This window comes from Coturnix japonica, chromosome 2 (genome assembly GCF_054131305.1).
Source record: "Coturnix japonica strain WE chromosome 2, WE-NBRP24, whole genome shotgun sequence".
In the NCBI taxonomy this organism is placed as follows: Eukaryota; Metazoa; Chordata; class Aves; order Galliformes; family Phasianidae; genus Coturnix; species Coturnix japonica.
This window is the reverse complement of record NC_140664.1, coordinates 120494703-120522639: the sequence shown is the minus strand read 5'-3', so window position 1 is coordinate 120522639 and position 27937 is coordinate 120494703. Positions and strand designations below refer to the sequence as shown.

The window sequence follows — 27937 nt, the reverse complement described above, 5'->3', positions numbered from 1 at the left end:
TGGATAACTGAGTGTTTTCTTTCACTGCTACTGGAATAAATATATTCCTGGAAGATAGTGATTTACAAAGCATTCCTGTATTTGTTTGGTATAGGAGTGAATAAAGGCAATTAATTCAGGGAAATGCATTGCAAAGAGAGAAAGGAATAAAGGAAGAGATGTTTCCTTAGCACCCAGTTTTGTTTGGTTGGAGTTTTGGGAACCTTTTGGTTAAGATGGGTTTCAGGGGAGTGAGTCACAGCTCTCTGGAAAATACAGTTAGGATTAATCCCACTGCTGTTACCTTACCACATGAGCTTTAGTGGCAACTTAAATAGGGGGAACTGAAATAATCAGTTTCTTCTGGATAACATTGGTGAGACTGGTGCACACAGCCTGGCCTGAACAAACTGGGCACATCTCAGCTCATCTCCATGGGTCAGAGCCAGACTGACCAACCAATACATCATCTAGAGGAAATTTCCCATTTGTGTTTGTTCAAGGTTTTGCCTGAGGTGGAGGTTTGGAGGGAAGAGATGTTTCCTACAGTGTTGGTGATTTAATGTGGAGGGCGCATAATTGTGACAGAGCTGTTTGTGTTGTTGGGAATTCTGGAACATACCTCAAAGTTCAGCCCCCCAGAAAACGTTATCCACTTTGATAGATACTGTGTCTATTTCAGTGCAGTTTTATTTGGTTGGTATTGCTGCTTTGTAAATATAGTTACTTTCTGAGTTTAGAAACTTGTATGGCATATTGTGTTATAGCTGAATACCAATTCCTCTCTCTTCCATTTTGCAGTCTACCCACATTGTTCGAGCCAGCTTCCAGGTTGATGCTTTTGGGTCATCCTTCATCCTGGATGTTACACTAAACCAGTAAGTAATGACTGCCTTTCTCTGTGGTCATTGAGGACCTGGTTCCAGTGAAATATCAGTGTTCTGCAGAGGCATTTGAGGCACAAATGCTATATTTAGGTATTGAGTTAATTTATAGTAACATACTTTAATTTTATTTTTATTATTTCCTCAAATATCATTGTAGAACTTGAGTTCCTACTGTTACTACATACTAGCTATTGCTAGTACGATTACTAACATTTGAGTTGTGTAATTTCATTTACAATCTTTCAATTCATTATAAGGGCAATTTACTGTACTCATGCAGAACCTCAATGGGTATTAAAACACGGAGTAGCTAAAAAGTGTTAGTGTTTTAATAACCGAGTGTAAAGTATTGGAGACACAGCAATAATGCTTAGAAAGGAACAGGATGGGTGGTGGTGAAGGAAGTTTCTTCAGATGTGTTTACAGTCTTTTGGGAACAGAGAGGCATTATAAGACAGTGACACACTCTGAACTTCAGATGATGCGATTGGATAATAGTAAGATTAAAACAAAATCTGGTATTTAGCTCTGGATAATGACTTTTCAAAGTAGCCTTTTAGCACAGCTGTTTTAAAATTGCTTTACTTTTCTCCTCCAAAATGAAAAGAGAGTAAGTGATATATTAAACGGTAATGCTTGGTTAAGTAATTCAGCTCTTAGTAATTGCGCATACAGTTGTGTGGTTCAGTGTAAGAGGCAAACTGCTTAGTTTTTACAAGTTTCTCTAGCAAAGAGATGAACTATTCATGTTGCAATTGGAACCACTTTCTGCCTTCTTATTTTTTTTCTTCTTTATTTTTTCCACTTGTAAACACATTTTAAACAGAGGCAATGACTTTACATGTGCTGACAAGTTAAAATCCACATGTGAATCCCTGCTGGCTGCAGAGGGATGTTGTGTTTTTACAAGGGGAGGGAAAGAGGCTTATTTAGAAGGGTGATTTTTACAACAAATACATTCTAACAGTACATTCTTCCTCTAGAAATCCTTGTGAGGGGTCCACAACACTGAAGTGTTTGTTTGAAATAATCATTTTTTTTTTAATGCAATATTTGGTGTTCTCTGTTTTACACTGCTGACAGTAGGCTGCACAAACCTGTTTTTATTTTGGGTGGCAGGTTAGTGCTGTGTTCACGGTTAGTTTCTGAAAGCTGAGAATTCTCCTTGCCATATGAATATGAGGTCATTGTAGTAAGTATAGGTACATTTTCTAGTGGTATATGAAAAGACTGGTTTGAGATGTGATACTTATAAACTTCAGTATTTCCCTTTGGGTGGATTTTTAGATTGCACACATGTAAATATGCACATACATAAGCACACAAGCACATACATATGTTTCAAATTTGATTTTTCAGGTAGATCCTATTTTTATGTCACTTCTGTCTTCATTCTATATTCAGGCAGTATTTGTGTATCTGAGACTGTCAGAACCTACCTTTGTTGTTTTTAAGAGTCCCAGAACCTGGCTTTATAAAAATATGAAGTTTGTATGAGAAAGAAGGCTTTTTTTAATGTGAAAAAAGTTCTTTCGCAAAATGAAAACAAGAAAGCTACAAGGCAGTTAAGATGTTTGGCTTCTATCATGATATTAAATCAACCTTTAAATTGCTTCTGAAATAACATTTGCAGATCATCAAATAAATAGAAGGCCGAGAATACCAGAGCAGCATTTAACAAGTATTCTTAATTATTATTCCTGTGGACAAATCTGTTCTATACAGAAGGCTGCATATATATATTTTCTTTTGTAATTCTTACTCTTCCTGTTATATTCTGTGGGTATTTTCTGAGGGCCCTGAGAGAAAAATACGATTTTTTGGAATGGCTTTTATGTTTGGCCCATGATAGAAGTAGTTGAGTGCTCAGAAGGAACTAGGTTCAAGATTTTAGTTTTCCTCTGGAAAAATCATTGGCTTAACTAAATCTCTGCTAATATTAAAACCACACTGAAGCTGTCCTCTGTAGTAAAATTCTCTTATGTGGTTAATATACACTTGAGAAATTGAAAACAATGAAGATGGAAGTGTTTGGCTGGCCCTAGATGCAAGTGAGAGGAAGGAAAAACAATTTTCCAATGGGCATTACAGTATGGCAGTGTAATGTAACATTGATGTTTGCATGCTTTCTTCTTGCTCATTTTGGATCTCAACGTGTTCACATTGCATTTTTTTCCTCCAAGTTGTTAGAGAAAGCTAAATAATAACCTTTTATAGAGATAGATAGTGTTTCTTTTTTAACTTTTTTGCCTTTGCAGTGAGCTGAAGTATTTACAAAGAAGCTCTCAGATTGGATCAGCTGTATACTTAAGAGGTTCAATCCCTTAGGCAAAGGTTAGGAATGCATTAGTTGCACCATGTTTTTATGAATCCATTGCATCAGTATCTTTATGTGTTCAGAATTGTATCTAATGGAGTTGTTTTCAGTGGCTATCTTTGTTAGCGTGTTCAGCCTCTACCCATGCCAACTGGTGCCGTTTTCAGGCTTCTCTCCTTCCACACATGGCTGGATCTGACTCTCAACTGGATTGTGCATGGCCTGCATAGCAATTGAGTGGGCTTATTTGTTTTTTTATTAATACTTTTCTTCTGTGGCTCAACATGTGGCTATTCCTTTTTTTTCATGCAGAATTCTTGTTAAATGTATTCATGTGAACATTTCACTCTTGTCTTGGATTGTAATTATGCAATTACAGAGCAGAGCTCACCAGGAAATGGGATGTTTCTGATAGCCTGAGTTTCTTGGTGCTGTGTGACTCTTGAATCTGCCTGAGGAGACCTGAACAGGCACATGGCAGAGAGCAAATGGCAGAACAGCCCAAGGCAAGCTGTGGTCATGGGGTTCAATTGAGAAGGGGTTTGCTAACTGGAAGAATCACAGTATCTGTGCTTGCCGGGATTGTGGACAGTTTCTACCTGGCAGAGGGTGACCACTCTGGGTCTGCTTTGTGGTGATTACATCATGCCATTGACCTTCCCTGCTGCAGTGTTGCCCTTCATCTGAGGGCCTCTGTGTCTTCTGCACCCTCAGCAGGTTTGTTGATGGCACCAAGCTGAGTGGAGCTGTTGACATGTTAGAAGGAAGAGATGCCATCCAGAGGGACCTCGACAGGCTCAAAAGGCAGGCCCATGTGAACTTAATGAGGTTCAACAAAGCAAAATACAAGGTTTTGCACTTGGGTCAAAGTAATCCCAGATGCATATACAGACTGCGTGAAGGACATGGTGGTCCTAGTCCTGGAAGAAAAACCGAGCCATCAGTGTGCTCTTGCACACTCAGAAGACCAGTGTTACCTTGGGCTCCATCAGAAGAGAGATGGCCAGGGAGGATTGTCCCTCTGTCCTCCGCTCTCGTGAGACTCCATCCAGAGTACTGCATTCAGATCTGGGGCCCCCAGTACAGGAAAGATGTGGAGCCGTTGGATAGGGTCCGGAGGAGGTCCATGAAGATGATCAGAGGGCTGGTGCACTGTCCCTTTGAAGACAGGCTGAGGGATCTGGGTTTGTTCAACCAGGAGAAGAGACCACATTGCAGCCTTCCAGTATTTAAAAGGGGATTATAAACAGATGGGGAATCAACTTTATGCAAGGGTAGACAGTGATGGGACAAAGTGGAATGGTTTTAAGCTCAAGGAGAGAAGGTTTAGATTGGAAGTCATGGGAAAGTTCTTCTCAGAGAGAGTGGTGAGATGCTGGCACAGGCTGCACAGAGAGGCTGTGGATGCCCCATCCCTGGAGGTGTACAAGGCCAGGTTGGATGGAGCCCTGGGCACCCTGGTTTAGTGCCAGATCTGAAGGTTGGTGGCCCTGCCTGTGGCGGGGGATGGAACTTGATGATCCTTGGGGTCCTTTCCAACCCAACCCATACTATGATTCTGTCACAGAGATGGGCGGAGCTCATTTTCCTGAGCCTGAGTTGTGGTCACTTAGGAGGCTCAGGGTGAGTACCAGGTGTTCTGCTGACAGGACCTTCAGAGAGCTGCCTGGAGCTTCCAGCTGCCCACACGTGCTTTTGTGCTACAAGGAGAGAAACGATTCTGTGATTGTGGCTTTTTTTTTTTGTGAGAGTGAGCACACTGAGAGCATGAGGTTCTCAGGTTAATGGTGATCCACAAGCTAGTGGAAAGGGATTCATGAAGTGGACCGGGCAAGATGGCCCAAGTAACATCAGCCTCTATAGGGAGTGAATGTGCTTTTGTTTTTCCTGGCATCCCAGAGCAGGTATGTCTGTAGTTCTTATAATCAATGACATTCAGAAGGCTGACAGATCTCCAATGAGGTGAATTTTCTAGAACCTCCAATCATTCCATTTATATGTGGACAATAAATTCTGTTTTCTCCAAGCTTATCGAAACGTAGGAAAAATCAAAGAAGGTCCTTCACAAAATGCTGATAGGCATTTTATATATTCCAGTCTTCAGTTATTTCTGGTTAATGATACTGGAGGGTTCCAGGCACTCCGGGAATTAATTATTTTGCCTTGCCACTGAGTGGTTTTAGAGGCTTCTGCTGAGGAGGATACAGACATTCCTCATTCCTCCTGGGAAGTTTTTATTAGAAATGTCTCTTAACTGGAGTTTTGTAAACCTTACAGAATCAGATCATAAACTTCATCAAAGCATCCCCCAAACAGAAGCAAAGTAAAAGGCAGCTTGACAGACAACTGCCAGCTTTTTCATGAGACAAAATGCTGAAACCTTGCCTGTAATTTCTCTTGGCAAATGGTCTCTAACACTAATATCAATGTGTCATGTAAGCTGTAAATGAAAAGCATATTCCTAAATTTGCTGTAAATCATAAACATTTGGCTGTGTGGCATTCAGAAGAATTAGCTTCCTGACATGATTTAAAAATGCAATTGCATCATTTCTGGTACTTACATTTCTGATTTCCCCACAAGTCCTGTGCTTCTCCAATCACCTGCAGTTCTTGGCATGAATGCAGGTGACTGTTGGGATGCGATAGCTGGTGGCCAGATCAAAAATCAGGAGGAGCAGAGCTTCCTTTACACTGTTTTGGATCTCCCTAAAGCCAAGCCCAAACTTGATAGTTATTTTAATGAATGCATTTGCTGCACAGTTCCAGCTGTGCTCACTGTCCGCTGGAATTTATTGGGATCTACAGAATTTAAACTATCTTCACTTTATTTATTTGTGCCCTATGTGTGCCAGCTGAGGAGTCCTGCTTTGGTATGATTTCATTCTGCTAATTGACTCTTATTTAAAATGATTCCTTTTTGCACCATACAAAAGTCCCCTGAAAATGTAATTGTAATGTCTAGTACCAATTTATAGGTAGCACAATGTAGACCATGTTCAAGTCTGAATGAGGCTCTGGTTGATATTCTGCAGTATTTTTCAATTTTGTTTGACTTGTAATTCAAGTGAATTTTATCCTGTGCTGTATGATCAGAACCCCAGCTGTTCTTTCACAATCCCATTTTGAAAAGTCATTTGTCTTTCCCTCAGTCTGTGGTGGAAAAATTAGTATGGTCGTAATTACAAGTCAGACTTAAGGAACACTTCTTCCCCGACCTTGTTGCTTAATTCCAAATGTTGACTTTGTTCCCTATGAAACAATTATTTTGCTCTTCTATTTATGTGTGTTTTACTAATGCATGTTTTGTATAAATTGTTTTTCAATACTTTATATTTTTTTTCTTGTTTTTTTGAGGAATGTCAATTCTACAGCGAGTCTAATTTTGTTTGGGCTACAAGATGACGAAAGATAAGACAAAACTCAAAGCTTATTCTCAGGCTGAAGAGAACACAGTTAAATGATCTGTGTAGTATCTTACTTTAGGATTTCTGCCTTTGTAATTTTTGCTTGTTTTCCATAAGTTTGCTTCAGAGTATCATAGGAGAGAAGAATTTGTCAAAATAGTTGTTTTAATAGTTTGTTACCCTAAATGATAAAAGTTTTAACATCATTTCTAGACTGAAAAAGCCCTGTACAATTGAATTTTTTTCCAGCCTTGGTACCTGTGGCATATCAGCCTTCTTGTTTCAGTTCAGTATAAGCCTGGCTTCTGAATCTTTGAGAGTAAAACATCTTCTAGTGCATTTCTGTGCCTCTGGACTGACCTCTCCAGTTTATCAGTGTCTTTGCTGAAACTCAGTAGTGTATTTCATCAGTGTCACACACAAAAAGGTAGCACAACCTTCTCATTTCTAATTGATGTGCCTTTATTTTCATATATTATACACACAAATTGTTTTTACTTTTACATCAGAATGGGAAGACTCGTTTGGTTGCTTGTTCACATAAGTTGCACAGAATTTTCCCAATTCCTTTTATTTCCCCTTTTCTTTATATCTTCCCTTTCCAACTTCCCACTTTAAAACTTATACTACACTGTTCAGCAGATACGGGTTCTACTCTTTCACATTACTGTATCATCATTTCTACTATTATTGAATTCATAATCCTGTATAAGAAAATGAATGTTCTTTACTATAGTGACAGATTCTCAGGTTAAGTTTACCAGAAAAAAATTCCACAAACCTATGTTAAATATCAGTAATTTTACTACCTTCCTTTAATTTGTTCTATGTAATGTTCCATTATGCTTAAGAGTTCTTTTGGAAAAGGTAAGTTTCTTCTGATAACTCTTTTGTTTTTAATATGATAAAATAGTTTAACAGATTTTAATCGTGATTATTTCCCTATTACTGCCAAAAGATTTTATTTTTTTCCTCAGCCCCTGGATGCTTTGAGGTGTACGTAAGGCATGTGAGTCCACTGCTAATTCGCCTTCTCAGAACTACCACAAAAAAGGCTGTGGTTAGAAATGGGACAAAAGAGTTTTTCCTTGGGTGGATCTGGGATAGTCAGAGTCTTTGGCAATGAGATAAGGTGCCATTGTGTGAAGCACCTGCAGTTTTAATTTTGTATTTTTTATTTGTTCGTATTGGAGGAGCAATGTGGTAACTATTTCGTTTTAGAGTCAGGCTTCAAATGTTTTCTTGGATGTTAACACAAAACCACAGTGTGACTCTCAGGGAAGGGAGAAAAGGAGTACACACATACCAAGTGTGTACACATAACAAGATGTGTATACATACAGAGCATTTTTGTGTGTGTTGTGTTGACGAGATGCGGTGCCTCTAGTTCAGTGATTCACTTAGTCAGCATGATGTTACTGACGATAGTGCTCTGAAATCAATCTCTGAAATGTATATGGATGTCTCCATTGGCCTTGGGGAAGTGTAGATATGTCCCTAGTATTTTTTGTAGCTAGTGAACATTATTCTTGAAAACTGAGCTTTTTGCAGAGAAAAAATTTGGGGGTAATGATTTTAGCGAACAAGGGATTCAGTCAACGAGATGCATCCATCTTTGTGGGCAATTATAGATTTAGTACCGGCAGTTGGTGAAGGCTGCTGGAACCAACACCGATTTGTTATTGCCTTCAGTTGGATTGGGAGCTGGAAAGTTTGACCAATGACTGTAAAATGCTTACAAGTACTTAGCTGGCATCCTGGCTAATATGAAAACACAAAAAATGTAATTTGTTTCATTCCTTTATTACTTCCAAGTGCATCACTGTAGCGTAGGTCTGAGCACCTGCAAGAGAATTCCCCTGATGGTTCTGAAATGACACTTAAAGCTCAATGATCTGTGACTGCTGAGAAAAACAACGTTTAAAAACATCTCTGTGTGTACACAAAATCTATGCATCTCCTCTTAGGTACTTTCCCAACTCATAAAAAAAGAGTTTCTGAAGAGGTTATTCCTTTTCCTCTCAATGGATGTGATAAAGAGCATTTTACTGCTGCAAGTGATTACATATACTGAGAGAGATATTTATTGCTTTATAGTAGAGTCATTAAAACATATGGGATAATCAGCACCGAGTAAACTATCTTTCTGTGATGTGAATGTTTTTTACACAAAAATAATTACAGAAAACATATGAGTCTGTATTACTGTGTATTTGTGAGTGTATGAGTGTAGGAAGAAAGTGATTAATTATTCCAGAAAGCAATTACAATATTACTATAATGTTTTTCTTACTTCGTGCTTCTTAGATTGCCAGATAATTTAGGAGCTGTGCACTTTGCACATGCCAGTAATGTGCAAAGATCAGTTCTGGTAATATCTTCTTTAAAGTAAAATGGCTTAAGCTATAGAAAGAATCAATTAAGCCTATGGATTTATCTTCTAAATGTTGGTTATATCTCCAAGTGCCGGTCATTTTATCAGTCAAACAACCTCTTGCTGCTATGAAATCTTGTAAAGGAAAAGATATTTTTATTTTGGATTTAGCCTTTACAAAGTGACTTCAATTTCCAAAGTATTTCTGGATTTACTGTTGAAATGGAATCATGCCTGTGTTAGTTTGGACACCAGATTTTTTACTTGAATGTTTGGATTACTTATACATTACTACCACTACTGTAAACATTAAAGCCCCAAGCATTGACCTTTCCAGCTGTTCTTACTTTTTTTGCTTCTGGTTTAACAGCTGGAGTAAGATTTGTTTTTACAAGAGCAAATCTTTTATTCCCACAGCCACGAGTTGGTTATCTTTTATTTATGTCATTCAGATTCTCAGGCCAATGTGGCTCCATTGCTGCTCCTGTCCTTTGAATTGTTATGTATGCCTTACAAGGCAGAGTAAGACACATGGAGGTGATAGTAAATGCAAAAATGCAGGAATTGCAATGTGAGTAGCAGATATTGTCTGTGCTGTCATTTATGCCATCTCTGTGAGTCAGCAGCCTTCCTGCTGATACAGTTCCCCTCATATGCCTCTGCCTGTGTTGTCCAGCCCTCTGTCCTCCTTTCTTCTTTCTCCTTGAGAACGGCTTTGCCATTGTGACCTTTCATGTGTGCATTAAAAATAGCTCCAGTAGAAACAGCGAAATTGCTGCGGACCATTTTAGTTTGGAGCTCCAATAGTAACCTCAGCTAAGCAGCAAAATGCATTGAAATCCCCATTTCTAGAAAAGGAATCAAGTGATGCAGAGAGCCAGGAATAAAGAGAATGAACACAGTAAAAATCATTAGTCTTTCCAGGGTGAACTGGAGGACCTAAAGGGTAACTGAACATCTGTCAGTGTACAAAAGCACAGTGTTCAGTTCTGCAAGATCCTTATGTAAGAGGTAATAAATTCAGCCCTCTTCCACTCGGGACAGGGGTTCTACTTAAGGAACGTGCTCTTAATTCAGAGGCTGAATCAATTGGCAGTATTGGTAAGTATTTTGTTATCATATGCTATGTCTTACCTGGCCAGCAGTAATGTTGGATTTGTGCACACAAGCACTACTGGCTGTCAGTACGGTGTATTCTGTGATCTTCTTTGAAGTTCTTGCTGCAGAGGTGAAACGTTTCCCATGATGTCTATGGCCATGTGTTTCTGCATGAGATTTGTATCTTGTTGCATGTTTGGTAGTAAGATCCAAGAGCAGCATGGTTGGGTTGACTTGCACTGTGGCTAGAAGTGGGTTCATTTTGGCACACTTAACTGGGCAGTTAGTTTTTAATGTAATTGTTTTTATTTAGTTGGGATCTGCTTGTGAGTAAAGCCTCACAGAGGTTTGTGCTATCTCAGTTAATATAGGAAGTTTTTTCCTTGAAGAAAACAAACTGGACAAAATCAGGACTTTCATTTGAAAAGCTTTGTGAGCATCCCCAGGAGAGGGGCTGACTGGCAAAGCTTTCACTCCTTGCAAATAACCCAATGGAGTTCCTGTTCTGTTGATTAAGGTAGGGGTTGACTTGACCATAATCTGATCTTCACTCATCTCAAACAGCTGCAATCTTCTGATACTGTCCAGGACTTTGATCTGCACAGTCTGGGATTCTCTGTTACTGCCATGCTTCTGTAATGCCCCATTTAGTGCCCTGTTTTTTTCAGTAATATGGTAATCAAATGTTCCTTTTAAATAATATCCCGTTTTGAAGAGAACTCAGCATGTCTCTAAAATTCTTCAAACACTTAATTGCTTTCTATTTAGTTTTACTTCCTTATTGCCCAAGTTCCATTATGAAATAGTAGCAGATGAATCAAGCAATGAAATAAACCATATTTATAGTGTTCATTAAGTAGGGCATTACAGTCTTGGTTTTACAGAAATACAGAGCAATTTGCATATGAAGAAGTTGTTTAATGAAATGTACCATCAGACAAACCCAATAGAAACAGTAAGCCATTGGACTATTGTACAGGACATTCACTTTCAACTTCTTATCAAATGCTTTAACCAAGGAGTGTGGAATTTGGTTGTATTACCATGTAATACAAATAAGTTTGTGTAGACCGGAAAAGATCCATTTATTAATTGGTTGAAGGACTGGTTGTATGGCAATGTTGTATTTCTTTCTTTCTTTTTTTTTTTTGTTTTTAAAGACAAAGTTTTAGACAGTATTTATCATGTGTCCTCATTCTGTTCCATTTACTTTATTTCTTCCATCCCAAAGGAAATAAATGCTGTCATTTGGTGTGATAAACAGTGAGATGAAGGAAGAGAATCAGTCTTTACTTTTATTAAAGATGACCTACAAAGAGATTTTTCTTCTAAATTGGGCTTCTACCCTTTTTTGAGATGTAAAAGGTGAACTGAAAGGTTTCTTCTGCTCTTTTCTCCTTTCTCTAAAGAAATAAAAGCACTTAAATTCCACCTTTTTAATAGCCAAATTAATTTTTATTCAGTGATGCCAATCTCATATCAGCTCTCCTTCCTGGGCATTACTGAGGAGGGGATAAAAATGTGTAACTGGTTTGGGGTAGGTGGAAAACCTGGAGGCAGGTGGGCATCTTATGGGATTCCTTTAGGTTCTTCAGCCAGCTCTAAAGTGTCTTTGCTTTGACTTGCCAGATTCAGTGGAAGTTGTTTTTGGGAATGAATATGTAGTGCTCCATGAGAGGTGTTTTGTATGTCTGGCTCATGTACACATACATATATCTATATGGCTTAGGGAGGACTGGTCATTTTTAGGCAAAGATAATATTCTTCACTGCATTTAAAACATGTGTGTTTGAAAGCTGAAGAAGGGTTGTTGGTTATTTTTTTATGCTATAAAAAAAGATTTATAGAACCTATAGCAAAGAGGTTGCTGTACCTTTCTCACTTCTTGATACAACTTCATGTATTTATGTGCAACTTCATTTTAATAATACTCTTGATCCTTCTTTGATCATTCATTTAATGCATATCCACTCATTCCTTAAAGTAAGAGCCCTCCTGAAAACCTACTGAAGACTGGCTTAAATATCAAGCCTGTAAGATCTCATTCAGAAGAGCAAAACAAAAAAATTTATGTCTAAAGGGCATAACAGATGGTAAGCCCCTGGTTACATGTTATCAAATGTACCATAGGGACAGTTCCGAGACTCTAAATTACTGCAAAGATTACTTAATATATTATTTTAAAAGGAAAAAAACCAATAATCTCCCTTTTGAAGATTTTGATTTTTGAAGGTCTTTCTGAAGATTGTGTACTTTTGGTATCTGCTCTTCTGCCTAAGTCAGCCAGCCAAAAAAGCGCATCTCAAGCTTCTGTCCCTCCACAGAGCAGCTCAATTACAGCAGACGTGATGCTCTTCATGGCACCATTCAGCCTCCTGTTCACAGAGCCAGCCTTGATGGCGGCAGGAAATTATATTCATCTCTCTGCTTATTGTTGCGCCTGTAATGAATCACACTTACCATTTGGTCTGTCAAATTCAGATAGTGAAGTTACATTGAGAGAAAAGGGAAAACTGAGCTTGATGTGATGTTTCTGTGGTGGGAGTTACTCATGTTTTCAGAGCAAAGAGGTAAGAAAATTCAGATGTATTTTCACCTCCTAAAGAAACAGCTATTTCTAAATGTCATTGAGGGGACAAGGAGCTTTCTATTATGTTGCCATATGCTTTAGTGTCATCTCTGTTTTTACTTAATTGTAAGAAACAGATTTCTCCCACTGACTTCAGAGAAAGGATTCCAGCTGAAGGCATCAGGTTATCAATGCATTCCTGCCCATGCAGAAATTCTGGCCACATCGGTCACAGAGGAGGCTTCGTAGAAATTAGCCAAGGAATAAATTAGGTTTATTGTAGTTCATTCCAGTAAATTGCATGTCAGTAAGTAGAAACTGCAAGCCATGAAATTGCAGAGAAACTGCAAAACAATCTGAATATGATACTGGAAGGAAGCTGCCAAAAGTAGCTAGAGAGATTAATAGAAATAGATTTCCAGTGTTAATGAAATATGGTGGCCGGAGTTTTTAATTCATATATTCACAGCCTTTGCTTTGGTACAAAGTGAGAGGGTTTCTTTTGTCTTTCATTTTGCAAGAGCTGTTAAACCTTGTATTACAATGTATTTTCTGGGTGAGCTTGCTGATCCTTAGCCTGTACTTATCCATAATCATTCTTTGATCTTTTGGTATAAGAGGATGTATTTTTCTTTGGTGCTTTGCCAGAAAATCACTGCTAATGGATTTTTGGTGTGCTAGAAATTTTGCAGTAAGAACAGATATAATAGTATTCTGATGGCCTGCAAGTTTGTGATGTGGGACTGCTGGAATTAGGCTGCTATGCTGTGCTTGTGCTTTGTTTTTCCCTTTGCCTCTCTCCTTAAATAGACTGTGGAATCACAAAAGAATGCAGTACATCGCTTCTCATTGAATATGCTTATTTTCCACGTTTAGTGGCATGACCAACGTTATTTTACAGCTGTGAATCTGACATACCACGGGCAGATACTAATGACTTTCTGCCATCCCCTTGTTGTCCAGGTTCTTGCATGTATTTTTGGAGGATCTGAGCTGTGAATATCACTCCATGTCACCTGCATTACAATCCTGCTTCATCTGAACAGCAGAAACAAATTTCTTTAGGCCAAAACATACAGATCTGCTGCCAGATGCTATTTCTACACCAACTTACTTATAGTTGGGCTGGAAAGGTGTGCGTTAGAACTCAGGGGGTTGCAAAGAGCACATCACTAATGTCCTGGAGACCTGCTTTGTACTGACTACCAGTGGGTGACTTGTACACTGGGAATTGAGATGTTGCCTGTAACAATGGTGGAAACAGCGAGGAGGTAAGCATATGTTCTTGTAGCTTTATTTAATAATTAAACTGCTTGATCTTACACTTAAAAATTTAATTTACATTTTCCAAATGTGTTTCAAAAATGGTAGTTCTATCGCAGGCATATCCTAGAATTCTTTTCTTTTTTTTCTGTAAGCATACTCAGTCTGTTATTCCTGAATGGACTTGTTGTTAAAACATAATAACAAGAATTTGTCGCCAACTCTGAGAAGTCTTATTTAACCTTCTTTCTTTAAAATCTCTATAAACAGTCGATGAAACAGATATCATTTAAGGATGAGCAAGGGTGGAAACTTCACTGCGCACTTCCTTAAGCAGTAATGCAAGTTAATTTTGAAGGATTCCAGGCATTCTTTGTTTCTGTTGAGTTTTTGAACTTTGTATAGAATATGTCTCCAATCAAAGAAAAAAAATAGGGCAATCTTTAGATAGTTTATTGACATATATTTATCTCGGTGTAATTGAGGTAGCCTTCACCTTGGTCTGTTCTGTAAAACTGATTGATTGGACCAGAATGGTTCCACTATTAGCTAACTGTATAATTCAGCTGGAAATAGGTAGAGGACGTCAGAGAATTGAAACAAAAATGTGTTTTCTGAAAGCTCTTCACAATTAGCATAGGTATTAATAACTTCAGTAACTTCTTTATCCTTTTCTTTCTTTAATTAGACATATGTACACACATACACAGACATGTTTGTATACAGAGGTTTATTTCTATTCTTTCTGTCTCCTTATAGATATCTCTGCATTTAAGACTGAGTAATTCTTGTGTTGCTCCTGTTCCTAGCAGTGGCATGGTAAGACTGTTTACAAGGGAGTTGTCTAGACATTGTCTGAGTGCGCAGACTGCAGAGTGATATAGGTGATGCATATTTTGGCTTCTCATATGGGAGATGTACTGAAATACCTACAGCAGATTTCTTTCAAGTTTTCTTCTTAACACTTCTGTCCCGTCTTCCTTCCCAGATAAACAGATTACGTAAAGGAGGCACTTTGGCATTTGGCATTTGAGGAGTGAGATCTTAACTTCTGTTTCTTTTGCAGATAAATTCTAAGGGGTGGTTTTTTGTTTTTAAGCTGATACTGTGCTTTTATTTTGGTTTCAGTTCTTGTACCTTGATAATCATGTAGATAGTTCCCAAGAGCAGCTAACATTTCTCCTGAAAACAAACATGAGAAAAACAGGGCAGTTACTGCTTGGCCCTTGCCAAGGGCCTATCATAAGAAAATATTTGGCTTTAACTACTCTGGTTTAATATAATATGACTTGGATTTATTTATTTTTTTAGTTCTTTCTGCACTTCTTTCTGTCATAGAGAAATTAAAGCAGTAGCATACAGACAACACACTGACACCTCACAGTACCAACAGGAATAAGAAAAGTATTCAAGGTGACCATCAACAATGTGGAGGTTTTAATATATATGTATTTTTGTCACATTGAAGGCAGTTTTAGACTGTTTTCAGAACAATTTGTAAATGACTGAGTGGATCTAATCCCTTCACCTCTTGTTGCTGATGATATCAATTTCTTCCTACACACCCAGAGCAATGGAGGACCACCATGGTGCTACCGAACTGACAGCCATTCTATGATTCTTGAAATGATGCTTCTGCACTTGGAGAACTGCTGGCTTTCAGTTCTGCTTTATCCAGACCTAATAACTGATTTTTACTTATTTATTTTGTAGATTCCTTGTTTAGACTTGAGTATAGCATAAAATAAATGTTAGATGTCAAATTTTGCCCTTGGATGAACATTAGTAGCTCCAGTTCACTTCAGTGGGAGCTGCAAGCAAAGATCCTAAAAAAAGAACTTGGCCTTGTATCTAAAATCCTTTTTTTTTTTTTTTTTTTTTTTTTTTTTTTTTTCCCTGCATCCTATATTCCAGGAATGTGTACCTCCCTCTTTGCAAAGTGCAGCAGTAACCAGCTTTGCTAACCAGCCTCTTTCAGTTGTTCTTGGAAAACCAAACAGGAGGAGCTAAATATTTTATGGGGTTGAGAGGCCAATGTTTGAGACCTCAGTCCGTGCTTTCTCAGCTATCACCTAACCAAAGCATTTATGATTTCATAAGAAGTGTGTAGAAAATTAACACCCTCACTAGCAATAGAGTGATCTTAAACACAAGCCATCTGTAGTAGTGTTAATAGTATGATAGTTTAAATGCTCTCTGTAGTTTTTAAGCAGCATTTTTATGCATTGTTAATGTATTTGAAATGTGTAGCCATATTTTCCCTGGGGTTTCTGAATGTCACTAACAATCACTGCTGTAGATCACTACATTTATGGAAGGGATGAGGTAGAATACTTAGATGGGAGAGGCAATTCCCAGCTCTTCACAGCAGAGAAGAAATGAAGAGTCCTTTCCCCTCCTTAGACCATATGGCAAACAATTTTCCAACCCACTACAAAGAAGCCATGAGACATGGGAATTTAAATCAGCCAGCCAAGGAGTAGGCCTTGAGAAGGGAAAATCAATATACAGGGAGACCACCTGGGGAAGCTGAAAGCTGCATTAGGTATTTCCCAGCAGATTCTGATAATGATTTCATGCTGCTGTAGAGTGGGATTGCCTGCTTGCTGGTAAACTGGGTACTCTGCTGTCATTAAACTGAAACTTGAGAAAGAAATGTTTCTGTGTTTTCAAAGTTACATTTCCCCAGTTAACGTGGAGGAGAATTCCCAGTACCTGATCAGGACTTGGACCAAATTCTCCATCCCAGCTGGAGACTCTGCAGTTGGCAGCAGAATTTGCCTTTCAGGCATGGTTGTTGTTTAATACACATAGCAAATAAAAAGCTTTCCAAAAGCCCGATGTTTGGAGCATTGTGCTGAGATGGGAGAAACCTGATTTGATGTTCCTTCTGTAAATCATTCTTCATAGGGATTTTTAAAATGGATCTATTTGCTGTCTTGTTCTCTTAGGTGTCCATCACTGATTTTAGGTTTTACTGTGAGATCTGGTGCTGTGTAGATGTGAAAGGAATATGAAGAAATGCTTCAGTGATCTGTAGCAGCTCTTCAGGGATAAAGCTGGTGGCAATGTCAGTCTGAAGAACAAGGAGGATTAGAGTGACAAAGAAAAGTTGCATGAAATTAGTGAACAGACTAACTTCTGATAATGAATTGCTATTTCTTTCTTTCTTCACACAGCTAAGCACTGAGATATAGTTTTCATTATTCAGTCTCACCTTGATTTAGTAGTTTACAAATAAGTGACCACATTCCCAATTTATGTAATTGATAGATAATAATGAGATTATTTTAATGTAATATCAGAGCTGGTTTTATTGCTGTTTGTGAATGCCACAGTTTTACTTCCATTGACCCTTGGTATAAACTTCAGTGAGATGTTAAAGATTAATGACAGTCCTTAGCAATGTTAAGGATTAATGACAATCCAATTAATGACAATGACAACTAATGACAATTTATCATGACAATATTTGCATATTACAAAGTGTTTTTGAATAGTTGATTTCTGGGGGTAAAGATCCATAGAAACCCTGTTTATTTCATTCAGGATGGAAAAGAATCGTCCATTTACCTTTGTGTAAATTTTCTCCCTTAATGCTAATTTAATGTCTTAGAGTTACCCTTTTTGTAAACAAAAAATACATTTATAATTTTTAAAAAAAGTTCAATAAGTTTAAAAAAAACCCACAAAATTTAAATATGAAAAACATTAGTAAAATAATGGCTAACATTTGTTTGCAGTGTTATCTTAGTGTGTTTTATAGGAATACTCTTGTTTCTCTTGTTTCTAAAAAAGAATCTTCTTTCTCAGAACTCAGAACAAAGTAACTTTTTACTGTTCCTTTTTAGTGTCTTCACTGCAGGGATTGTTATCAACAGTACCTTCTTCAACTTCAGCAACCCAAAAATCAATCTGCAAGTAACATGTGGTATCTGCTGCACTAAAGGGTTATGGTACTCTATAGAGACATTACTCCCGTAACAATCTGCTAAACTGCTGCAGATCATATTTCTGTACTCAAAAAGTGGAGATTTCAAGGTGACCCTAAAGGTATATTTATACACAAACATTACTTTTTTCTACTCTTCTGTGTCCTTAGCTACTGTTAAGTGTAGAAACCCCAATGCTCCTTCCCTGCATACTCTTGCATTAGCTTTTGCTGCCTCCCACAACTTGGGGGCTGTTTTTGTACCAAAGGGGATGACACTGTAACAAGGCAATGATTTAGATAACAAATCACCCATCACTGCAGGGAATAGCCTCTGTGCTTGAAAGCTGGCATTAGTCTCTTCTCAGTACATAAACTTCATCATTATCTTAGCAACAGCCCCAGCAGTGTGATCCTCACCATCCTCTCAAATTATTATTTGGCAGTTATTTGTTATATATCTTTGTTTTTGCTGGTATTTCTGAGTTATCCATTAGGGTGAAATTGAATCTAAGTTTTGGGATCCCCAACATGAGCTGCCCTTTCCCCTTTCATGACTTTTGCCAAAGTTTTCCTTCTTCAACTCCTTTCCCTCTTGAGTGTTAAAAGCTACTACTGCCAAAGTAAACATGGATGGTCCAACCCAAAATGGGCTGCTCTGGAGTTCTTGTTGAACACAGAACCTGGCATATGAACTCACCAACTTGTAAAACATTCCTGAATTCTGGGTTTCAACTTTGCACCTATGTTTGGTATCAGACATGGTACAGTACCATTGTTTGTGGGGTGTTCACTTGTGTGCATGCACTTGTAACACTGGGGTATGTAGCTTATCTAGCTTTATGACACTGAGTGGGTAAGCTTTGTACTCAACATATTTTATGTAAGATAGTTTCCAGTCAATATTTTTATTTTTATTTTTAATTTTTTTTCTGGTTCACATTCAGGTCTGTGGAGCTTTTTCATCCTGGTCAACCTGTGTTTTTTTTTTTACCTCAGTTGGTCTGTTTCTGACTTAACATATATGGAAGTGCATATGAAGCAAAGGTGTGTAATTCATTTCCTCTGTGTGGAAAAAAATTGCACCCATTGACATTCATCAATATCTGCTGAACGCTGATGGGGACCAAACAGTGGATGGATGTGAGCACATTGAGGTGATGGGTGGTGCACTTCAGCAGTGGTGGCAGCAACAGTGGGCCACCTCTGCTGGTACAGATGTTTGTGATCATGGCATGCAGGTTTCTTGTTCATCACTGGCAGAAATGCAGAGCTTATGGTGGTGATGTTGGAAAATAGTGTTTTGTAGCTGAGAATTTTAATTTTCTCTATAAAATAGTGTTACTGTGCTCTTTGTATCTGTTGTAGTGGAAATCGATAGGAGGCATTACTTTTAGAGCAACCTATGTATGATAACCATAGTCATTTCTCAGGTATTTTATCCCTGTTTCTGGGTCTTCTAAAATGGAAATGACCGTATCTCATCTGTCGTCTCTTTTAACTTTCAGAAATGCATCCCAGACTTGGGTCTCAGGGTTTAGTAAGTCTTTCCTGTGGCTTTTACATGAGTTAAAGCTACAGATGTAGAGCTGAGAATGTATTCAGTCTTAACAGTCAAATTATCTTTTAACATGCAGTTCTTTTACAGCGCAATCCAAATAATAGAATGTCTAGAAGTGATAAACAGAAATGATGTCACATACTCCAGCATCTCTGACTTAATGTTGACTCATCAATAGTCACCATGTATCCTCATTTAGTGTCCAAGGTTCTTTGTCAGGAATTTGATATTAGTAGTGATGGTTTCTTTCTCAACAGTGTTGGATCCACTTGAGGTTAATATTATTCACCCCCTGGTCACTGGTTAGCTTGCTGTTAAAGCTAAAACAAGTTATAATGAGCTCAAGGCCAAACACAGCTGGGCATGCAGAAAGGCCTTGCAGGCTGCTGGCTACACAGGGCTTGGGGCCCCTTGCTAGCAATGGCCATGCTGCATGTATTGTCCATATAGGTACTATGTGAGGTTGCTGGCTCCTTACAGGCCTGTGCTCTCCTGGCCTTCAAGTTACATGTGAAATAAGGAGTTAGGTTCACTGCTGATTCTACATTGTCCTTAGACACTTCTAATTTATTCCATGTGTTATGGCATTTAACATATTAAAGACTGTAAGGTACTCACCTATGTGGAATTCGAATGCAAATCATGGGGGCTGAATACAGAATCTCCAAAAGCAAAGCATTTAGCTGTTTGTATCTCAGGACCTATAGCAGTAGTTATTTGCTGTTTGAGCTGTGCACAGAGACCAGTAATATGCACCCTCAGGAATGAGTTATCTTCAGACACTTTGATGGTGAAAATGGGTGGGCATATGTCAAAGGCAGCTACTAAATGGAAATGAAAACGGGAGAAGGCTGTAATGTCTTGCATGCTGAAACAATCTGTGAGGGAAGTGCTGTGGCTTTCAGCTTACTGCTTTTCCCATTTTCCCTTGGTGGGTTAGAGCTATTTTTAAACTCGGTATCTTTTAAATAATGCATAAGTTAACAATAGAGACTTATAGTACTGGGAAAAAAAAAAAACACAAATGAGTTTAAAACAACCCAGAAAATCCTACCCTGACTGCTTCCAGGAGGGTCTCTGAGACGAACAGAGTACATGTGTCTGTTCAGTTTCCAGACATCTTCTGCAAAATTCTATTTTTAGAGCAAATCTCCCGTCTTTGAACTGAGATCTTTCATTTACAAAGCGCCTTCCCAATCAAAACAACTGAATAAATACTATGATGAGAGAAGTACACCAATCTGTAGGCCGTATGTTTTGACATAGCAGAGCCCAGTCTGGTTGTACTGTAGCATCTTTTTTTTTTGTCAGGAGTGTCAGGAAAGCCCTTCTCTGAGAACTGTATGCATGAATGGTTTGACTGAACAGTGCAGGTGTTGCTTGCTGTGCATTTTCAAGCAGCATCAGGTGCACAGTCTGTGTGCTCAATGGCTATTGTATGCATTGGGAGCTTAGGCACCATGGTTGATGTAAGCATGTGAAAATAAGCTAGACCTGAAGTACTGGACAGATGCCCCAGGAAAGCTGGTAGCAGGGGTAGTTAAGCCTGTTTGCAGTGGCCACACTTTGTCTGCGTGGATGGCACGCATCCATGGTGTAGGAATAAGGGAAAGAAGGGAAAGCAGTGGCTGGGAATGTCGTCACTGCCAGAGCAATTTATCTGGCCCTGGTTGCTCTGAGAAAAAGAGCTGCAGGGACTGAGCTGCTGGGCAGATTAATTATCCTGGCAGCTTGCAGAATTTGTAACCTCTGTGGTCATGAGGACAGCGTTAGCAACAGAAGCCTTCGCTTTTGTGTGAACTGTGCCAGGAGGCAGGGAAAAGCAGAAGTGATTTCAGTTCTTTCTTGTTTACCTCAAGTGGTCCTGCATCTGCGCTGGAGGAGCCAGCCTGGTCTGCCCAGCGGGGGCACACACAGGGAGCTTAAAGATACTGAAATTAAAGACATTGAAATTAGGAATGTAGCAGGAGCTCTGGGTCAGCTGCTTTTCTCATATCATCTGTCTAGATCTACTTTTGCTAATGAGATCTCTAACTGAAGCAAAGGGAGAACATCTGTTTTCAGTGATCTTTTTGCCTTTATTTCCTAAAATGTGAACTCTAATGATCCTAAGGGGGAAAGGAGGGAGAAGCACAGAGTATTTAGGGAGCTGGTATCAATCATGTAATTTTATTCCTTTTCACTTGTGTCAAATGCTTTTATACCATCATGTAGGCAGTAATAAATATTCATGTGGGTGGAAAGATAGCGCTTTTTTTTCCCAAGTACATTTGGAAATAATTTTCAGTTTGGTTGTCTGAAAAATTACAGTTCTTTGCTGTTTTTCGGATGCATTATTTTAATACTTTCTGAGATATTTTGGGTGTAATAAGTAATTGGAACTGTTATACCATTGTAAGATATCTCTCTTTCTCTCCCTCTCCTTTTTTTCCTGTCTTTCTTTTAATTTCAGGAATCTGTCATATTGAAGATGTTTGCTGTTGATTGTCTTTGGAAGAGAAGAGATATTAACATGTGTCTGTCACTGAGGCTTTAATAAATTACAGGATTTACAGAAATAAAAGGTCTACCAGTATGTTAGTTACAGCCCCAAAATTGATAAATGAGAACAAAGAAAACCCATCAGCCTGATTACTATGACAGGAAGTAATTTTTAAGAATAACGTTTGTAATACTTCGTTGCGTGAATGCATTGAAATGTTAGCTGCATTTTTGGATGGACGATTGCCAGCAGTGAAAATGTGTGATATCTGGTGAATTTACGAAGTGATGTGTGTAGCACGTGAAATTTTAGAGGATTGTTGGCCACGTTGTCAAGGGGAGAGCTCTGAGTTTTAGGATGAATCTGGGGAGAGTTGCAGAACATAGCATTTGGTGATTAAGGGCTGTAGTCAAGCATATGTGAGCCAAGTACAATGCCCTTTGTAGATGTAAAGATTCCTGGAGGATAAGGGATTGATCTGACTTCATCCTACAAACTATGGTTTTGTAGGACTGCACGTGTGCATCTCCTTCAAGTATTTGTCCGCATATGCTACTGCATGTGCATTTCAAACAGTGAGTGTAGATGGGTTTATATTTTATAATCCCACAGGGTGCACGTGTGTCATGTCTTGCCTTCTGTTGCAAGCCTGAGGACATAAAAGGTGGTGCATGCTTCCTGCTGTGCCTCTCATTCAGTTTTGGCGGATGACCATGTTTTTGGATTCCCATATGGTCTGCAGCTGTTCCCAGAGTCTCTTCTTTCCCTCCCCTTTACTCCTTCTTCTTGTGTTGGAGTCTTTCAGAGACTTTCACCATCCCTTTCTCCATCTTTCACCTTTTTGCTGCTGCTGAGGTGATGCACGATGTTCTGCTGGTCTCCATCATGTAACCTGCATGCAGAAGTGACGCTGCACTTCAGCTTTTCCAGGTTGCCTGGCTTCAAGTGGAGCACTGTGGTTGTTTAGGTGAACTGCATCTCAAGGTCAAATGTAATTTGTGTGATTATATTCACTTTCTGACCCACGAAGATGCTTTAGACAGGACTCTAAGTTAACCTTGAGAACAAATCCTTGCCTTCACTGTCTAGTTCCAGAGTGCAGGACCATGCATAAAGCTCTGAAGGAGTGCATCCCTTCAGGCTCAGAGAGTGTCTGTGGGGATGTTTCCCACGAAAGACTGTACCCAGGATCATCAGGAAGGCTTTCTTCCCTTTTTGTTGCTTCCCATTCTCTGTGATCTTGGAGGCTTATGGCTGAAGTGTCTGTATTCAAGATGCTTCACTCTCAGGGCATGGCCTGAAGTCAATATAGATGGAAAATGTGCGTTTCAGCAGTCAACACTGTGGATGACTTTATGACCACACTTGAGCCAGTGCCTCATCCTTAATTAATATGCTACGATTGACTTAGCATGGCATCCTGCACCTACTGCATCTGGCTTTTATAATGGTACTGCCTTGCTTTGATTATCAAGTTGGGAGGATTTATTTCATACAGCCTTCCTGTATATGCTTAGGCAAACTTTTAAAAGTTATTTTTTCTAATGTAGATTAAAATAAAACCTGCTGTGGGTGTGTTTATTCTTTTAAATGGAAAGCCCTCTAGTCCTTGAAGATCTCGGAGGTGCAAATCCTCTTCAGAGCCCCAGCCAGTTCTGCTCAGGTCATGGCAGAAATCTTCTTCCATCTGTAAGACAAATGTTTAGAAGTCTCAGCAGTTTCCGATGAAATTCTGCCTCATTGGTTTTGGAGCTGTGTGAACTGTGCCGTAAACTTCTAAAGTAGGCTTGCCCAGTGATAACCTGTGTTCTCATCTAAACTAAAATAAATAATGATGTAAAGATAAGATGGTTTTCCAAAATCTTACTCAACTTATCAGCTTTTCTGGAAAAAAAAAAACAAAAGCAAATAACAAAAACCAAACCCAACAAAGTCGTTTGGGATTTGTTTTGGCCATAGTTTCATTTTTCCTAGGTAATAACAGAAAGGAAAACAAAAACATGTTCTAAAGTACTGTAAGACTTTAAAAGACCTTGCCTTAAAAATAACAACTCATAATTTAGAACACTTTAAGCAATTCTAATGTAGCAAATTATAATATACCTGTGTGCTTGTTATTCTTTTGGTTGCATTCTTCTCCTGAAAAACTTTCCTTTTGATTCCTGAAAAACATTATATTCCAATTTCATTCATTATCTGGCATGCTCTTACTACTCAGTCACTGACTGATTCAGTCATAACGTAGGGTTCTTCCCTGCATAGCTCTGAAAAACTTTAATTTGAGACAAGAGTGTTATTGTGCTTTTTGGAAGTGATATTTTGCCAGTCTGGGATAGTAACTTATAATTTTTTTCCATGTCCTTTTATAAACCCCTATCAATAGTTCTGCTAAAATACGTACTTGTATCCTGGGTAAATCGCTGGGGCTCAACTGGCCAAGTAGCAAAGAATAATTGCTTATTTTGATTGTTTTCCTATTCTTTACAACAAGTTGCTCATTCAGGCAAGATGAATAAGATTCTATTTTGGCGTGTTTCTCTTATTTAAGCATCTTTGAAGATTAAAAAAGGAATTGCTCGGGGAAGAAAACCCATTTGGAAAAAAATGTTAATACGCTTACTTGTTTAACTATGGGGTCTGGTATTTTTATGTTGAATTACTTCTAGTGAGTGGAAACTGTAGTGATAAAGGGTAAAGTATGTGTGCATGTTATGGTCTGTGTACAGCATGACAAGATGGTAACAAAGTAGAACTTTCTAAGCATTCATCCTGTGGTCCGTTTTGTGTTTAAAATACATAGGGGAAATAAATGAAAGGATTCCAGGGATACAAAAATACTGTATTTAGAAATGCATAACCACAGCAACATAGTGCAGGCAAATGCCTTTAAATATTTGAACTGTGTTAAGGTAGAGGAGAGGGAGAGTGGTGACCAGACAGCCTAGGAAGCTTCCTCTGTACATGAGTGGTGGTGGGAAGAGGAGGAGGGAGTATGTTGGCCTCAGGAGCACCTGCCAAGTGCAAAACACTGCTCCTAGCTTTTGAAACTTAGTCTGTCTGCTCCTCTTGTCACCTTTCAGAGGTGTGATAGTGTAAACAATACCTAGTCTTTCCCCCGTTGTTTTTGTTGAGTGCCTGGCTGGGGTTCTGCCTTGCTACTGAAGGAGCAGTTCCTGTGCTCTTCTGCACACCAGTCCTTTCAAGCAGCAAATCTCAGTCTACATTTCCATAATAAATGTCGCCTTCTGTTTCATTTTCTGTGAATGAGAATAAAGCACATGTGATTCAGGCACGCATACCTATCCATGATCATAGACATATTCTTATAATCTGAAATTAATCTGACATGCATGGTCGTCTCATCTCAGAGGGTTCACGTCATTCAGGGACCAATGTCGCTTTTTTAAGAAGTGTAATCTCTAGCAGCTTATAGTACCTGGAATAACACTTCTTCAGTTCCTGCTTTTCAATTACCTTATTCTAAGATGAAAACATTTCCTCTCTTCACCTTGCCCTTAATGTGTGCTTTCTGGTGATATTATATATTAATTCTGCAAATGCATTATTTAACTAAAGAGCATTTTAGGCTGCAAGCTGTTAAAAAGCAAAATAGTGTATCAAAGGCTGCTTGAGTTATGGGAGAATGCATTTAATCTTATTTTCAGTTTGCTTAAGTAAACATTAATTTTCTACTATCTCGAGATATGGATTAAGTCTTTAAAGAGAACGTATCATTGCATTTCAGGAGTTTCCTAGTGCGTGTGATGCTCAATTGAATTCTGTTTAATGTGGTTTAAAACCAAGTATTTCAATACAAAATATAAAAACATTTGGATAGTTTCTGTTATTCTGTGCTATTCCTGACTTCCACAGTGAAAAGCTGTAGGCTGTATTGTACCTACATGAAATGACCTTTGCATATGCTGCAATAATGTGTTAGAAATTAGTATTTATCCCAGAGACTGTGTACCTCAATGAAGAGAAAGACGGTTGTGTTCAGGAAAGGGCTGTGCTCTGTTAAACTTTGTTTCCCTATAAAATATTTCATAAGAAACTGTAAAAGCAAGTGTAGAGTCTTGCACCTGGGTAGAAATAATTGCATGCACCAGTAGAGGCTGGGGGAAGACCTGCTGGAGAGGAGCTCTGCTGAGAGGGACCTGGGCGTCCTGGTGGATGACAGATTAACCATGAGCCAGCAGTGTGCCCTTGTAGCCAAAAAAGGCAATGGCATACTGGGGTGTATTAAAAAGAGCGTGTCCAGCAGGTCGAAGGAGGTGATCCTCCCCCTCTACTCTGCCCTGGTGAGGCCTCATCTGGAATATTGTGTCCAGTTCTGGGCCCCCCAGTACAAAAAAGACAGAGATCTCTTGGAAAGAGTCCAGCGGAGGGCCACTAAGATGTTGAAGGGCCTGGAGCATCTCCCCTATGAGGAGAGACTTAGGGAACTGGGTCTGTTTAGCCTTGAGAAAAGAAGGCTGAGAGGGGACTTGATCCAGGTTCATAAATACCTGAGGTGTGGGAGCCATAGTGGTGAGGCTGGTCTCTTTTCAGTAGTGCGTGGGGACAGGACTAGGGGTAATGGGATGAAAGTACAGCATAGGAAGTTCCACATGAATATGCGCAAGAACTTCTTTACAGTGAGGGTGACGGAGCACTGGAACAGGCTGCCCAGGGAGGTGGTGGAGTCTCCTTCTCTGGAGATATTCAAGACCCGCCTGGATGCCTACCTGTGTGACATAGTGTAGGGAGCCTGATTTGGCAGGGGGGTTGGACTCGATGATCTCTAGAGGTCCCTTCTAACCCCTACAATTCTGTGATTCTGTGATTCTGTGAAAATAGGTCAGCAGGTTTCAATGACGACAGACACTTCTTCTAATGCAGAAATGGTCTTTTCTCTGCTCTTATAACCCAAAATACTCAGCGGCTGTGCAAAGCCTGAACTTTCTTTACAGAAATAGTACAGATGTTGGAAGAGCTGGCGTCCACATGTTCTGCAGCATCACTTATCTGCTGCTTGGGTGTAACCACATATTCTCACTGAGTTCCCATGAAACTTGGGTGTCTTTCTAGGGTTCCCATCTGCATAGTTACTCTCTTGTTTTGAATGTTTTCGTGCTTATGTATTTTTCTCCTCGACTCCCTATCTCAAATGCTTGATCTGTATGCTGTTGTTTAAATAGGAACAGACCGATTTTTTTAATAAATATTGGCTCAAAAAAATGTCATGTGTAGGTTTTGGGGAGAAAATGTCAATCTGGGAGCAAAGAGGAAAAATAACTGACAGTAGGTCCAGGAGACCTGCTTTGATTTAAAGCGAAGCCTGTTATATCTCAGATATACAGACATTTTCCAGTTAGTTTCTTCCTTGCTTCCTTTGGTCCAATGAATCCATTGTACAGCAGAGTGGAAATGATGGAATTGTTGATGCCAGCCCCAGAATAGTCTGAAGAGCAGTGATGAGTGCACACTTATTATAGAAACAAGCAAATCAGGGCTCTGGATTGGAATATGAAGGGCTGTGTTAAGTCTTTCACTATATGTTTTGTACATTTCTGACTAAGGTTTCAGTTTGGCAAGGTTATGGGACTTTTTAAAATAAGATACTTGTTGAAATATTCCTATGCAGGAATGTGAAAGATCATATTTGTAGGGCATTTGAGGTGTCTTGTCCGTTCTTGTGGTCTACTTCTCTGGATACTGTGGAGCAGTTATATGCATCTCCATACAACACTGGTCCATAAGGAAAACAAACGTAAAGGGAAAAGTTCTAGCTAAAGCTTTCCTTAAATTCATGCACTTTACTTTTGAATTGTGCTTTTTATAAAGCAATAAATGTTTCTAATTACGTCAGTCAGTGTTGAGATTGCATCACCTCTCCCCAAACACTGCTAGCTATGTGCAGAACCAATTAGCCTGTAAGGAAATCATCACTGTGCGTGTCTTTGTGATTTAAGAAACAGCTGTATTTATTTTGGTAACTTTCATTTTAATACTCCAAATATTAAGATAGAATACTGTGGATTTCAGTGATCTCAGCAATCCTTAGCAGATGCACTGAAACTATTCCTGT

General features: G+C 39.0%; 1 protein-coding gene across 12 annotated transcripts in view; it reads left to right on the top strand.

The window, feature by feature from the left end:
- Positions 1-27937, top strand: part of ADAM22 (ADAM metallopeptidase domain 22) — a 123334-nt gene that overhangs the window by 14652 nt on the left and 80745 nt on the right. For all 12 annotated transcript variants that reach the window (XM_085540614.1, XM_032443099.2, XM_015853472.3 and 9 more), the window contains exon 3: positions 781-857. In XM_085540614.1, the coding sequence (XP_085396740.1) occupies positions 781-857 (77 nt within the window). The remainder of the gene's footprint in view (positions 1-780; positions 858-27937) is intronic.